This window comes from Pezoporus occidentalis, unplaced genomic scaffold (assembly GCF_034315485.1).
Source record: "Pezoporus occidentalis ecotype Australia unplaced genomic scaffold, CSIRO_AGI_Poc_V1 ctg316, whole genome shotgun sequence".
In the NCBI taxonomy this organism is placed as follows: domain Eukaryota; kingdom Metazoa; phylum Chordata; class Aves; order Psittaciformes; family Psittacidae; genus Pezoporus; species Pezoporus occidentalis.
The window spans coordinates 237,835-252,623 of record NW_026915116.1 but is presented as its reverse complement, the minus strand read 5'-3'; the positions used below and the strand labels follow the sequence as shown (position 1 = coordinate 252,623).

The 14,789-nt window shown below is 51.8% G+C and overlaps 1 protein-coding gene across 2 annotated transcripts in view; it reads left to right on the top strand.

Moving 5' to 3' along the window:
* Window positions 1–256: 256 nt before the first annotated feature.
* POLE (DNA polymerase epsilon, catalytic subunit) overlaps window positions 257–14,789 on the top strand; it is a 32,887-nt gene continuing 18,354 nt past the window's right edge. For both annotated transcript variants that reach the window (XM_062628395.1, XM_062628394.1), the window contains exons 1-23: window positions 257–496; window positions 630–710; window positions 791–835; window positions 980–1,072; window positions 1,747–1,901; window positions 2,798–2,939; window positions 3,251–3,331; window positions 3,627–3,734; window positions 4,163–4,273; window positions 4,546–4,631; window positions 5,177–5,296; window positions 6,067–6,199; window positions 7,286–7,399; window positions 8,019–8,231; window positions 9,050–9,157; window positions 9,763–9,891; window positions 10,755–10,857; window positions 10,952–11,098; window positions 11,691–11,836; window positions 12,521–12,669; window positions 13,054–13,146; window positions 13,408–13,552; window positions 14,036–14,193. In XM_062628395.1, coding sequence (XP_062484379.1) covers window positions 257–496; window positions 630–710; window positions 791–835; window positions 980–1,072; window positions 1,747–1,901; window positions 2,798–2,939; window positions 3,251–3,331; window positions 3,627–3,734; window positions 4,163–4,273; window positions 4,546–4,631; window positions 5,177–5,296; window positions 6,067–6,199; window positions 7,286–7,399; window positions 8,019–8,231; window positions 9,050–9,157; window positions 9,763–9,891; window positions 10,755–10,857; window positions 10,952–11,098; window positions 11,691–11,836; window positions 12,521–12,669; window positions 13,054–13,146; window positions 13,408–13,552; window positions 14,036–14,193 — 2,900 coding nt within the window. The remainder of the gene's footprint in view (window positions 497–629; window positions 711–790; window positions 836–979; window positions 1,073–1,746; window positions 1,902–2,797; window positions 2,940–3,250; window positions 3,332–3,626; window positions 3,735–4,162; window positions 4,274–4,545; window positions 4,632–5,176; window positions 5,297–6,066; window positions 6,200–7,285; window positions 7,400–8,018; window positions 8,232–9,049; window positions 9,158–9,762; window positions 9,892–10,754; window positions 10,858–10,951; window positions 11,099–11,690; window positions 11,837–12,520; window positions 12,670–13,053; window positions 13,147–13,407; window positions 13,553–14,035; window positions 14,194–14,789) is intronic.

The following is a 14,789-nucleotide window of genomic DNA, read 5'->3' as shown; positions in this document are numbered from 1 at the left end:
GGCGGGGGGAGCACGGCCACGCCCTTACCTCTCCTGCCCCGCCAACGGCCAGCACCGGGGGCGTGGCGCGGAGCGCCGGAGCGCGCCACCCGGCATTGGTAGGAGGTGCCCGCGGGGGAGGCGGGGCCTCTTTCTGATTGGTTCTCTCTACGAGGGGCGGGACGTGGGGGAGTTCTCTCTCGCGGGAACAGGGTATAGCGCGGGAATTTCTTCCCGCGGTGGCGGGTTGGGGCCGTTGTGGTGGGGCCGGATCGTGATGGTGCTGCGGGGCGGCGGAGACCCCGACGGAGCGCGGAGGGGCCGGCGGCCTGGCGGGCCCTGGGGACCTGCGGCGGGGACTGACGGCGCGGCTGCTGGCAGGGACGATGGCCCCGCGCTGTCCGCTCTCAAGCGCCTGGAGCGATCGCAGCGCACCGACCGGCTGGACGCGCTCTTCGGCTTCGAGAGACCAGCGGAGCCCGGCGAGCGAACGGGCTGGCTCATCAACATGCACCCGGTATGGATCGGCGGGGCGTGGGGCGAGCAGCCAACCCATGGGGCATGGGGAGGACGCCCCCGGTAGGGCCCGGTGGGGGGAGTCGGGGAGGCCTCGCAGAGGCGCCTTGCTGAGTCCATGGTGCCCTGGGCAGACGGAGGTGCTGGATGAGGACCGGCGGTCGGTGAGCGCTGTGGACTATTACTTCATCCAGGAGGACGGGAGCCGCTTCAAGGTGGGTTCCCCGGGGGTCCGGGTGCGACAAGGGATCTCCTGAGTGAGACTTGTTGCCGTCACCGGTCTTGTCTCTCCTAGGTGGCCCTGCCCTACAAGCCCTACTTCTACATCGCCGCTCAGAAGGTGAGGAGGGGACCCTGGGAGGGCTGAGGTATCCAGGGAAGGGGACAGCAGGCCCCTGGGGAGCTCGAGACGTCCTGGACATTCAACTTTGGGACGATCTCCCAGGGGATAGTGGACCGCTCAGCCTTGGGGGTGTCTCGGCAGGGCTGTGAGCAAGAAGTGTCCTCCTTCCTCTCCAAGAAGTTCCAAGGGAAGATTGCAAAGCTGGAAACTGTCCCCAAAGAAGACTTGGACTTGGTCTGTATTCCTCTGGCCTTTGTACTCTTGAGTAGTGATGGTTTTTGGACATTGCACAGCTCTAGTGAAGTAGGAAGGGACTGAGTAAAGGGAAACAGCATGCTTCAGTCTCCTAGTGCTGCTAGTGGTGCCTATCAGTAATAGGTAGCTATGGCTAATTGCATTCTTCTCCTTAAGCACATCAGCCATTTCACAGCATCTTCAAGGTGTTCTATTTTGGGAATTAATTGGAGGAGGAGAGGTTAGGGTGGGAGGGAGCTGCTACTCATGCTTGACCTGCTCTTATTCCTCTTCCCCGGGTGGGTCCTTTGTGGTTCTGCCTGCCTGGGCAGCAGCGCTGGCTGTGTCCTTGCTCTTGCAGCTCCTGCACTCTTCCCTGATGTCTCTTCTCGATGCTTGACTCTCCCACCCATTGGCACCTTTTTTTTTTTTTTTTTGTCCACTTCTGCCACCTGTATCAGTCTGCTATGCCTTCCCCACCCTCTTATATAGCAGCATAAAAGTGTTTGGGTTGGAAAGGACTTCCAAAGGTCATCTAGTCCAGACCCCTGCAATGAGCAGGGACATCTTCAGCTAGATTAGGTTGCTCAGACCTACATCCAGCCTGGCCTTCAATGTCTCCAAGGATGGCAGTGCTCATCCCCCAGAGCTGGCATTGTCTTGCTGCTTTGCAGCCAAACCACTTGGTGGGTCTGAAGAGGAACTACATCAAGCTGTCCTTCAACACGGTGGATGACTTGGTAAAGGTGCGTAAGGAGATCTCTCCTGCTGTGAGGAAAAACAGAGAACGAGACCGGGCGAGCGATGTCTACACAGCCATGCTGTCAAGGTGGGAGCAATCCTGAGGGCCTCTCATGTTAATAACTCGGCTCCCTTTTGTTTCTTAGCTGTCCCCAGGGAGCAGTTGTCCTGCCTGGGTCTGTCCCCAGTTATACCACCCTTCTCTGAGGTGGTTCTTCGAGCTCAGTGCTGCACGTTAAGAGGCCCCAGAGCCTCAGGGATGTGATGTGCTGTGGTGGTACCTCTGCCTGCCAGGCACGTAGATACCCTGTCTCCTGAGAAAGAATACTCAGAGGCATTGGGCAACCTTACCTCTGGCAGTGACTAAAGGGAAGAAAGCCCCAGCCAACATGCTCTATCTGAATGAGAAGTAGGAGCTTGTTCGCAAGGTTGGGAGCACAGTTGCAGGCAGAAAAAAAAAACCCGAAACCTCCTTTTTTTTTTTTTTTTTTTTCCTAAAGCCACCTAGTATAGAAATATGCAAACTTCACCCTGTTTGGGCTCCTGCCCCTGAAGTCTGATCTTAGTTGAAACTTCAGGAAGAATCAGGTGAGATGAGTGCCACCTGCTCACCTGGAAGGCATACCATCCCTCTTCCAAGTCCTTCCCATGTTGCCTCATTATTCTTAGACTCATTATCATACTTATAAATCCAGTGCCATAAGAACTGTTAATTCTGCAGCCACACGTGGGGTTTGTCTGCCTATACCTGTGAGCAGACACATCTCAGAAATGTAAAGAAAAGTGAATTTAGATGGGAGCAATGGGGCTGTGCTTGCTCCTGTCCTGCAAGCAGAGGGGGCTGCATAGTGGAGCAGTGTTTCATGTTCTCTCCTGTCTCTGACTCCTGCTGGGTGTCACCAGTACCATGTGGCTGTCACATGAGGCCAAGGCTGTGGAGATGTGCACTCAGGTAAAGCAACTTCTTTGCTCTGCTCCTTGCAGCGCTCTGAGCGGAGGCATCCTGACCACGGATGAAGACGGAGCCTCCAGAAAGGTGGCCAGCCAGATGGACAACATCCTGGATATGCGGGAGTACGATGTACCCTACCATGTTCGCCTGTCCATTGACCTGAAGATCCACGTGGTAAGGAATAGGGAAGCTGGCAGTGCTTCTGTACTCCTGAAGTGTGTGCCAGGGAGAAACACTTTCTCTCCAGGACCTTTGCAAAGGTGTTGGGAACCACGAGTTCCATGTGTAAAGCTTAGTCCCCTGCTGCTGGGCCTCCTCCTTAGTTACTGACGTGCAGCAGAGTTAAAGGACTGATGCACAGCCATAGTTTGAGCCTTTCTGCTGGGCTGCATTTAAGCTCGTGCAGGTCTGTCCCCAGCAGCTGAACAGCAGTGACCCAAGGAGCTGTCCCTGTGGTCACACTGCCCGCCCTCTTCTCCCAACAGGCTCACTGGTACAATGTGCGGTACCGGGGCAGCACCTACCCTCCTGAAATCACCCGCCGAGACGACCTTGTGGAGCGCCCGGTGAGCACAGGTTGGGCTGAGGTGGGGTGGGATAGGATGGGTTTGGTTGGGCAAGCGTCCGTCTGTCCGGGTGCACAGCCAGGTCTGCCCTGAGGTCTGGTTGCCGGTGAGCTGTGGGTGTCACGCCGTGGTGGCAGGGGGAAAGCCCTGTTTCTGGTCTCGGGTAGTGATTTTGGGGTTGTTAAAGCAGTAAAATGATTAATGGGGAGAGTCTGGTTCCCTTGCTGGAATGGGAATTGTGCTGAACTTCAAGTCAGCTTTAGAATGTTTTTCTAATGGATTTGGTCCTGCTCAGGATCCTGTTGTTCTTGCCTTTGACATTGAAACTACCAAACTCCCTCTGAAGTTTCCTGACGCAGAGACAGACCAAATCATGATGATCTCCTACATGATTGATGGGCAGGTAAGGAACAGCAGAGTGGTTTCCTCCATGCTCCAGCAGCCCAGCTGGGGAATAGGCCAATGTTTCCCCTTCTAACCCAGGCCACTCCAGGCTTGTCTTGTTGCTGGCTGTTTGGTGTGTGGCTGTGGAGATGAAATTAACGTCTGCATGATGCATGAGATACTTAGTTTTATGGTACCCAGGTCAGGTTGCTGGTGCTCCTCTGGGGGACCTGGAGAGCACAGGGACAGCTCTGCTATCCCATGTTGTCTCCCAGTGGCCTTCTTTAGCCAATGGCCAGCGATGGTTCAGCAGATAACTCCCAAACAGTTGTTCACCCTTGACAGAAGCTCTGTCTTTCAAGAGGCAAAATGTCCCATCATATGGACAGCATTTTTGGCTTGTCTGCAAGCCAGGTTGTCCTGACTACCTCTTTGTCACCTCCCCAGGGCTACCTCATCACAAACAGGGAGATTGTCTCTGAGGATATTGAAGACTTTGAGTTTACTCCCAAGCCAGAGTATGAGGGGCAATTTTGTGTCTTTAATGAACCGGATGAAGTAAGTCATTTCTGCCCAGCTAACATTTTACCTGCCCGGGGCTCTTGTTCAACAAGAGCTAAGAGCTTGGTGGGCTGCTTCTCTGGGGAACATGGTTGGTTGAGCAGGGCTGGTCATGCTTTGATTTCTTGGCAAAAAGGATAAGAGGTCAGGTCTGGGCTATGTGGGGAAGAGAGGGGAAGGGTGGGAGAAGCTGGAAGGAATCCGCCACCTCTCTATGGAGGAGATGAAGTTATATGTATATATCTTTTTTACTCTTCTGTTTATCCTAGGCTCATTTAATCCAGAGATGGTTTGAACATATCCAGGAGACCAAACCAAACATCATTGTCACATACAATGGAGACTTCTTTGACTGGTAAGATGAGGAGTGAAAATTTAAGCTGGTAGGGTGTCACCTGAGCTATTGGGCAGGCTTGACATTCTTCCAATAGCTCACACAGCAGTTGGTGATAGTGTGTGATCCATGCCAACTCTCTGGCTAGTTTGAACACCTCACGAAATCCTGTGCCTGCTGGCTTGGAAGTATGAACTTTTGTAGAGTCCCGTCTGCTTGGTTTTGCTGCTTTAAAGCCCTTGGCCATGTGGCAGTGTTGATGTATGGATGAGCTCAGTCTTGGGAGAGCAGGGAGAGGGTCACCTGGAGGATACTGGGGAGAGGAGTGCAGGCAAGCCATCGGGAAGCAAGGGGAAAGGGCCTGGTGCAGGCTGCAAGAAGCAGCATTGCCTTTTGGGTCAGCAGCAGTTCTGCCCTGGGGGAAATTTTCCCCATAACCAGATACCACAGATAACTGGAAGAAAAATTCTTTAGGTAGTTGGTAACAAAGCAGCTGTGAAACTGTTGTCAAAGCTGAAGGGAAATGATTGTTCTGTTCCTACTCTTTGTGTTGCCTCTTTCCCCAGGCCCTTTGTGGAAGCAAGAGCAACAGTTCATGGAATTAATATGTACCAGGAAATTGGGTTTCAGAAGGATAGCCAGGGAGAATACAAAGCATCCCAGTGCATCCACATGGACTGTCTAAGGTATCAAATGCTGCCCATTTACCACATACCCTGCATCTTTCTCTTGAATTTATGTAAAAAACCTACAGTTGCATTTGTATACTGTCCTCCTGCCTGTTGCACCTCCCAAGGCTGGTGTGATAGTCCATTTCTTTGTGCTGCTTCCCCTTGGCACTCTGCATACCACAGAAACTGCCAGGCCTTCCCCATGAAGGGCTCGTGGGGCTGTCTCTCTCCCTGCAGCCTGCTGGTGACTGTCCTTGGGTGTTTGAGCTCTCAACTGAGGGAGCAGGGAAAGGGTGGGATAGGATCAGGCCATTGGAGTGGGGAAGAGACCGTGTCCTAACCCAGTAGCCTCCAGGCACAGACAGAGGAGGAAAGGACGTGTGCATGCATGTGAGAGAAAAGTTGGTGTTTCTGTGGGTTTCTTCCCCTGGAGCAGTGTCTGGACTTTGGAGAGTGGCTGCTTGTATCTCCAGTTGCAGTTCTGGTGACATCTCCAGTGGTTAAATGTTTAGTATAAAGGCACCTGAGGGGGTTGGAAGGTGGTAATTTTGAGCAGTGATGATGGTATGGATAGTGGAATTTGTCCTGGTTGGAACTCAAGTGCATTGGTGGAAGTGCAGGATACCTAAAGCTGGGCAGCCTCTCACACTTGGATGCTCGGCTCCTGGCTGTCCTTGGTGAGAGGTCCCCTTTGCAGTCAGGATCCCATTTGGAGGCCGGAGGCCCTTTCTGAAGGGCAGAGTTGGTTCCTCTGCACAAACTGCCATTTTCATAATTCTGTCCAGGTGGGTGAAGAGGGACAGTTACCTCCCAGTGGGAAGTCACAACCTGAAAGCAGCAGCTAAAGCAAAACTGGGTTATGATCCAGTGGAGCTGGACCCTGAAGAAATGTGCCGGATGGCTACAGAGGAGCCTCAGGTATTCCCTCTCTGTGCTGTATGTCCTCTGAGCAATTGGAAAACAAGTGTAGAGTATCACAGCATCATAGAATAGTTCGGGTTGGAAAGGACCTTAAGATCATCCAGTTCCAACCCCCCTGCCATGGGCAGGGACACCTCACGCTAAACCAGGTCACCCAAGGCTCTGTCCAGCCTGTCCTTGAACACTGCCACGGATGGAGCATTCACAACCTTCCTGGGCAACCCATTCCAGTGCCTCAGCACCCTCACAGTAAAGAAATTCTTCCTTATATCCAATCTAAACTTCCCCCATTTAAGTTTTAACCCATTACCCCTTGTCCTGTCACTACAGTCCCTAATGAAGAGTCCCTCCCCAGCATCCCTATAGCCCCCCTTCAGATACTGGAAGGCTGCTTTGAGGTCTCCACGCAGCCTTCTCTTCTCCAGGCTGAACAGCCCCAACTTTCTCAGCCTAGCTGCAATAACTTTCTCAGCCTAGCTACTCTTTCTCAAAGTGGCTGCAGTATGATTGAATCTAACTTAAAGGGTCTCAAAATGTTCTTGCTTAATGCAGTCATTCTGAGAAATTAACTCACTCTGTCTCACCAGATTGCTGATGCCTCAGAAGTACTTGAGTTTGTGGGGAGAAAGAACAGGGTTTCTTTGAAGTGGTTGTAGCACTGGCATTGTACAGTGCATTCTCTGTGTTTGTTTATGCCAGTGGGAGGTGGCGCAAACACAGGCACCACAAAAGGCCATGACTTGCTGAGGAGGGACAAGAACTAGGCTTAGTGTTCGGGTGTTGTGGGCAGGGGATTTCTGCTGAAGCTCTGGTGCAGCCTTCTGATTCCCAAACAGGGCAGCGTCTATGTCATGGGCTCATCCTCATTTCTTGTTATTTGAAGCTGACATGATGGTCTAACTAGAGCTAGAGCAGGACGTCCTCGGAAGTGAACAGATTATTCTTTACAACCTAAGAGATGGGGAAATACACCTTTCCCCTCTTTCCACTCATACAAGTGTGTCCAGCAGGAAGCAGTGAAAGGTGTCACTGAGCTGCTCTGTCATGATTGTGATTAATTTGCCTGTCACCCTTCTTTGACAGACCCTGGCCACCTATTCAGTGTCCGATGCAGTTGCTACCTATTACATGTATATGAAGTATGTGCATCCTTTCATTTTTGCCCTGTGCACCATCATTCCCATGGAGCCAGATGAGGTAGGTACATTCCTGAAATGTGGCTCTTCACCCAGCAGAGCAAACATCTCCCATGCTGCAGGGATGCTTTGGCCATGGACCTGATTCCCTCTGCCAGGGCATTTTCCCATCTGTGTCAGGGAGGAAGGGAGAGTGGATTTGGAGGCTACTCCTTTGTCTCCACAGTCCTGGGGGCTTTTGAGAGAGGTGCCAAAAAACAAGAGATCTGAGGGTTGGCAGTACAGGTCTGCAGGAAGAAAGTGTGGGTGATGCTCCATCCTCAGCCAAGTTTACTTGCAGTTGTGGTCATGCAAAGTTGGGTCTCCTGATGACTGCTGTCAGCTGTAGAGGGGATGGTTAGGCAGCTGTGCTAAGCATGTAGGAAGTGTCCCTCTGTCCCTTCTTGCTCAATCACAGTATGGTTTGGATTGGAAAGGGACCTTCCAAGATCATGTAGTCCAACACTCCTGTCATAGGGAAGGCAGATCAGGTTGCTGAAAGCTGCATCTAACCTGGCCTTGAACTGGAAGGGATGGGGCATCCACATCTTCTGTGCAACCTATTCCACCCTGATAAATAAATTTCTTCCTTGCTTAAATCCATTCTTTTTGAGTTTAAAACTGGCTTTAATGTCCTGTAGGTGTTAAGAAAAGGATCTGGGACACTGTGTGAGGCACTGCTGATGGTTCAGGCCTATCACGCCAACATCATCTTCCCCAACAAGCAGGAGCAGGAATTCAACAAACTTACAGAAGATGGCCATGTGCTGGACTCGGAGACATACGTGGGAGGCCATGTGGAAGCTCTGGAGTCAGGGGTCTTCCGCAGTGACATCCCCTGCCGCTTCAGAATGGTAAGGGGCTGTGCTGCCCACCCGTGCCCTCGCGGAGGGTGGTGGTGAGGAGTAGCCCTCTGCTGGTGTTAACATCTCCTGTGTGTCCCTGGGCAGCCTATCATACTTCAGGAAACCTTAAGCACCTGAAGCTGTATGGAGCTGGGCTGGGAAGGGATGGGAAGAGGCCTCCAACTGGCCATCTGTGCTTCAATGGGAGAGGAAGTGTCATATGTGTCACATGCTGGAAGCAAGCCAAACCTTGCTGACGGCAAGGAAAAATGGTGATGAGGGGTTTGAGGTTTGGTTTTGAGCCAGCGGTTCTTGGAAGCTATGCCTCTGCTCCCTTTGGTGTCCTGTCCTCTGTCCTTCTCCCACCCAAAGTTTCTTTTGAGCCCTTCGTGGGCATCGTTCACCTGTTTCTGGTTCACCGTGTTATCACCATCACCTCCCCTGCCCTGCTTCATGCCTGTATTGTGTTCATGGGCTCCAGATGCATCACACTTTGATGGGTATCATGTAGTGAATTGATCACAGGGGATCATACGCTGTGTATAAAAGGATCTGGACTAAGTCTAGCTATTTGGAGCACATGACCATGTCAGCATGTGACCATGAGAGGTGCTGCACAACCAAATGCAACTGGCTGCAGTTGTCCTTGTCTCTTCCCTTCACTCCTTTTTTTGCACCTGCCTGTATCTTAGTATGCTGCCCTGTGCTGCAGGGCCAAGCCTGGAGCTGCTCAGGTCAGACAGGGACACAGGCAGCAGGGCAGGAGCTGCCAGGCTGCAGCCAGGGATGGCTGCCCATGGTCTCAGTGTGGTCCCACACTCCTGCAGAATCCTGCTGCCTTCGACTTCCTGGTGCAGCACGTGGAGAAGACGCTGCGGCACGCCATCGAGGATGAGGAGGGTCTGCCACTGGATCAGGTCACCAACTTCCAGGAGGTCTGTCACCTGTGGCACACTGGGCTTGGCAACTTGAAAGTGCCGGTTTAGGGTCATTTTATGCTCTACAGGGAGAGAACAAGAAGCCCATCTATGGGTAGAGTAGACGGTGTTAAGGGATGTTATAAGCAGCCACAAGCTCCAGCAGCCTCAGCCAGGAATTCCCTTGCCCAGCTGCTGGAGCCCAGCCTGGAGATCTGGGGTCTCTACCCCAGCTGGAGGACACAGTTCCTGCTTTCACCTTTGCAGGTCAAAAAGGAGCAAAGCTCTGAGAGAGCTGGGAAGGGGTTTAGTGAGAAGACTGACCTGCTCAGATAGCCCAAATACTTGTGCTCCTCTTGTTCCCTGCTTTTTATCAGCTACAGAGTACAGGTCACCCCACTCCAAAGCTGAGTCTAGTTTCTTGGAGGACATCATCAGTTAGTTACTGGGGACTTCTGATCTTTGCTGTTTTCTGCATTAACCCACTTGCACTGAAAAGGTCCTTGGCCCAGTAACCTTTAGGAAATAGTTGCTTTCACCTTCCACATACCCCTACCAATAAAGCCTCCCTTGGAGATCCAATCCAAAACCTGCAGTTCAGGTGGTCTTTTGTCTTGCCACAGGTTTGTGATGAAATCAAGGTCAAACTGAATTCCCTGAAGGATGTTCCAAACAGAATTGAGTGTCCCCTTATCTACCATCTGGATGTGGGGGCCATGTACCCCAACATCATTCTGACCAACAGGTTGCAGGTGGGTAACATCAATCTTGTCTTTCCTAATTTGTCTTTCAGATGACCTTGGTGATCCCTGTTGTTGGATCTACTTAACACCAAAGGGCTGAACTTTCTGCTCAGGCTGCTCAGGGCAGGGGGATCAGATAAGACTGAGTGAAATTCAGGCAGGCTGCCATGGCTGCCAGGTCTTCAAAGGCTGAGCTACAATTCAGTCTGAGGACTCTTCCCAAAGAAACAGCATTGGTTTTGTGGGGTTTGTGTTCCCAAAAGGCTCTGGAAAGGAGAACTCTCTGTGTGCAGTTCTCGTGTCCCAGCATAAGGACATGAGATGTTGGAACAAGTCACGAGAAGGCCACAAGGATGATCGGGGACTGGAGCACCTCCTGTATGTAGACAGGCTGAGAACACTGGGGCTGTTCATCCTGGAGAAGAGAAGCTGCATGGAGACCTCAGAGCAGCTTCTGGTCTCTGAAGGGGGCTACAAGGATTCTGGAGAAGAACCCTTCATCAGGGACTGTAGTGATAGGACAAGGGGTGATGGGTTCAAACTGAAACAGGAGATTTAGGTTGGATATAAAGAAGAAGCTCTTTACTGTGAGAGTGGTGAGACCCTGGCACAGGTTATTGTGGCTGTCCTATCCCTGGCAGTGTTCAAGGCCAGGTTGGACAGGGCTTGGAGCAACCTGTTCTGCTGGAAGGTGTCCCTGCCCATGGCAGGGGGTTGGAACTGGATAGGCTTTAAGGTTCTTTCCAACCCAAACCAGTCTGGGATTCTGTGATGTTCACATCTCTGCTCTTTGGCCACCTAGTGCCTGTTCTGGCATGAGTTGTCCTTTGGAGAGGTGTTCCCTAAGACCTGTGTCTCTTCCTTGCATCCAGCCCTCAGCCATGGTAGATGAGGCCACGTGTGCTGCCTGTGACTTCAACAAGCCGGGTGCCAACTGCCAGCGCCAGATGACTTGGCAGTGGAGAGGAGAGTTCAGTAAGTGCAGTACAGACCATGCAGTCCAACCCACAGGGATGGAGATGTATTCCTCCTTCTCCCCTGGGAAACTGATGGGTGCCCTGCTCCGCAGTGCCTGCCAGCCGCAGCGAGTACCACCGCATCCAGCAGCAGCTGGAGTCGGAGAAGTTCCCTGCTCTGGCCCCTGACGCAGCGCCCCGCGCCTTCCATGAACTATCCCGAGAGGAGCAGGCCAAGTACGAGAAGAAGCGGTTGGCAGGTAAAAACACAACAAAAGGAATGAAAAGTGACTGTGGTGACGTGGTTAGTGTCTGCAGCCCAGCCCCTGAGCAGCGCTCACCAGCACTTGGCTCTTAGGCTGTGGGGTTGGTCCTGCCTGGGTCTGGTCTTGAACTGTGCTTTGACAGACCTGCTCCAGGACCTCAGCAGGCTCCTGTGCTTTCCACAGAGGGGCCAGGCACTGGTGCTTGTGTCAGTGTTTCTCCTTTTGTCTTCTGAGAGCTGGGGATTTGAGCTGAAATGTGGATGGCTCCATGTCAGAAGGCTGCTACTTAAAGCCTGTTAAAGGGAAACATAACATTATCTCGTCACTGAGTGATGCAGAACCAGCCAGCTGGCTGGGGGCAGAGCCTGGGTTTGTGGATGGGCCCTATGTGCATCAGGATGAGTTCATTTCCTGCACCTGCCCCTGCATCTCCATAAGGAGGTGCTGCTTCTCTCCATGCTGGTATCTTCCTTTGCAATAGGACTGTGCCTAATACTTAAATGTTTCCCTGTTTATACTGTTCCCATCCCTCTGTAGTGCAGCACCCATCCCTGAGAAGCTCCCCTCTCCTTCTTCCCTTGACTAGATTACTGCCGCAAGGCTTACAAGAAGATCCATGTCACCAAGGTGGAGGAACGAGTTACCACCATCTGCCAGAGAGAGAACTCTTTCTATGTGGACACGGTGCGAGCTTTCAGGGACCGCCGCTACGAGTTCAAGGGGCTGCACAAGGTACCAAGCTCAGCTTCTGGTTTAATTGGTCCTGCCAAGGATGGGGACCTCTTGTCTCTCACTGAAAACTAAAGGATTGCTCTCTTCAGCCTTTGTACTCAAGAAGAATGTGGTGGAGCTCCTAACAGCTGTGGCTGCTTGCTGCTGAATCTTCAGTGGCTTCTGACAGGGCATTTAGTGCCTCTGATGCTGTCGGAAACAAAGCTGCACCTCCAGTTCTCAGTGGCTTTAGCAAATCCTCATCTACTCTCTGTTCTGCTCTGTCTGATTCGGCTGGGTTCAGCCTGAGGCATTCTCTCTACATAGAGAAAAGACACAAGCTGAGAAGCAAGGCCTAGACCTCAGGAAGAGTTGATTCCAGGAGGATGTTCTAGTTCTCTTCTGGTTGAGGTTTGTGCTAAAGGGGATCAAGGCAAGTTATTCTTGGAGTGTGTTGAAGGCAACACTGAGGTCCTGGGACTCCTTATGGCAGAGTTAATTAATGAGCCGTTTGTGATTCCTCCCAGCTGCTCTGGCCAGCTCCTCCTCTGCTGCACAAGATAAAATGGAAAGTTCACCTGATGCTAATCTTAAGCAAAAATCCTGTTCTAGAGCTGTAATGCTCTGCTGGGGCTGGGGAGGGAGCAGCTGGCTACCACCAGTAGTGATGCGTGGGGTTGTCCTGACCCTGCCTGTGGCTTGCAGGTGTGGAAGAAGAAGCTGTCTGCAGCGGTGGAGGCAGGAGATGCCTCTGAAGTGAAGCGCTGCAAGAATATGGAAATCCTGTATGACTCCCTGCAGCTAGCCCACAAGTGCATCCTCAACTCATTCTATGGCTATGTCATGCGGAAGGGGTGAGTCTTCTCCCTGGGCAATGCTGGTGCCCTCTGGAAACTAGGATTGTCCTGGGGAGTCTGTCAATTGCTTCCCCTGCTTCTGAAGCACCAGGATGAAGGTAGGTGCTGCCTGTAACACTCTCCTCTTACTTCTACAAGTGACTTCTCCCCCTTGAGACCCCCGTCAGACATTAAGTGTTGGGCATAAGTGACAGGAATCTTGTCTATTAGTGGGTTTCCAGCTTTCTGAAACATCGACATTAGGGCAAGGAAAACAATCTACCAAGAGCCAGTGTTTGTGTATTTCTTCCCCTTCTTCCTCTGGAGGTCCTCCTGCCCTTTCCTTAGCTGGGGTAGGCAGGGAGCGCTTCATGCTCTTTACTTTGACCTCTCTGCTCACAGAGCTCGCTGGTACTCCATGGAAATGGCTGGCATCGTCTGCTTCACGGGAGCAAATATCATCACCCAGGCCAGGGAACTGATTGAGCAGATTGGGTGAGTATGTGCTGACCTGGGGAAGAGAGGTCTGTCAGCAGCTGGGACAGATGTGAGAGCATGTTAAACATCTGAGCTTTCAGCAGTTAATGTTGAACATTCAGATTGCTGACACTGCTGTGGTTATTCTGTTGGATTGTCAGGGTTTGCTTTGCAGAAGGGACCTCTGCAACAGGCTGTCTCTGCTTTATGGAGGACACAGAGTTGATCCTCACCTATCAGCCACTTTCCTCCTGACAGTGACCTTCCTTCCTTGTTTAGGAGACCTCTGGAACTGGATACCGATGGGATTTGGTGCGTCCTCCCCAACAGCTTCCCAGAGAACTTTGTCATCAAGTCAACCAATGCCAAGAAACCAAAGGTGACAATCTCCTACCCAGGTGCCATGCTGAATATCCTGGTGAAGGTGAGTCTTGCTGTCATCCAGGCCAACTCTGCAGTCTGGTCAAAAGGAGGTGGAGGACTGAAAAGGGAGGCCTCTCTTCCATCTCCGCTCCTGAAGCAGGACCCTGGGGCTGATGGCTCTAATTTGCTGCAGAGCTCTCTGCCCCAGAGAGCATCTGGGCAGAGGGAGAGGCTGATATCCCTGCAGCAGAGTGGTGTGAGAGAGTCCAGTGCTGGTGTGTGCTTGCCTGTGCTGGGTGGCGCAGTCCAAGCTACAGCAAGGTCCAAATCTGCTGGTCCAGCTTCTGTAAGACAAAATAATGTAAATTTAGGGTCCAAAGCATTTCTCAGCTCAACAGCAGGTTGATGTTCTGATTCTTGACATTGTGCTGTAGCTTTCAGAGGGATGCTCAGTTATCCCTTTGGGCAGTGGGTGCTCAAGGGGCATGTCATGTAACCAGCCTGGCTGTTGAGTAAAGCTGTTCTCCTGGGGCTGTGCCTGTAGGAAGGCTTCACAAATGACCAGTACCAGGAGCTGCAGGACCCGGCCTCCCTCACCTACACCACACGCTCGGAGAACAGCATCTTTTTTGAAGTGGATGGGCCATACCTGGCCATGATCCTCCCTGCATCCAAGGAGGAGGGCAAGAAGCTGAAGAAAAGGTGAGTTTCCAAAGCTTGAAATATTTTCACTTTCCCCCAGAAACACATTGAGGGTCTCTTTCCCTTCGTGCATGTGGGGCATATTGGTCTTTGGCCCTGGAGCTGGCACCATCCTTGATTTGCTGGCTTTAAATGGCAAGTTCCTTACACCAAATCATCTTTGAATCCAGCCTCCAGTGCCGTACTATGGCAGTAGTTTAGAAGACAGCAGCAAAACAACATTTGTCCGACTTGGTGACCAGCATGATCTCCCTTTTCTGCTCTGAGATGTGCAGGAGAACTTTGTCTTATCTTCTGAGGACTGCTTATATTCAACCTAATCTGTTTAAACTAACCAGTTCCTGCTTTCCCATCTCTTGGGACTTCACAAACCTCCAGAAACATCTAGATGTTTCCCCATCCTTGTCCATCTACAAGAATAGGTCCTGCCTTTACTGTTGCATTACAGGATAGTAGTACTCAGACTCCACTGATTTCTCTGCAGGCTTCTGATCAGGAACATGAGCTGGAGCAGTAGTAAACACTAGCTAGAGGGGTGCCCACAGACAAACAATACTGTCACTGCTCTTCAGCACCCTCTCTTTACAGCTTGTGCT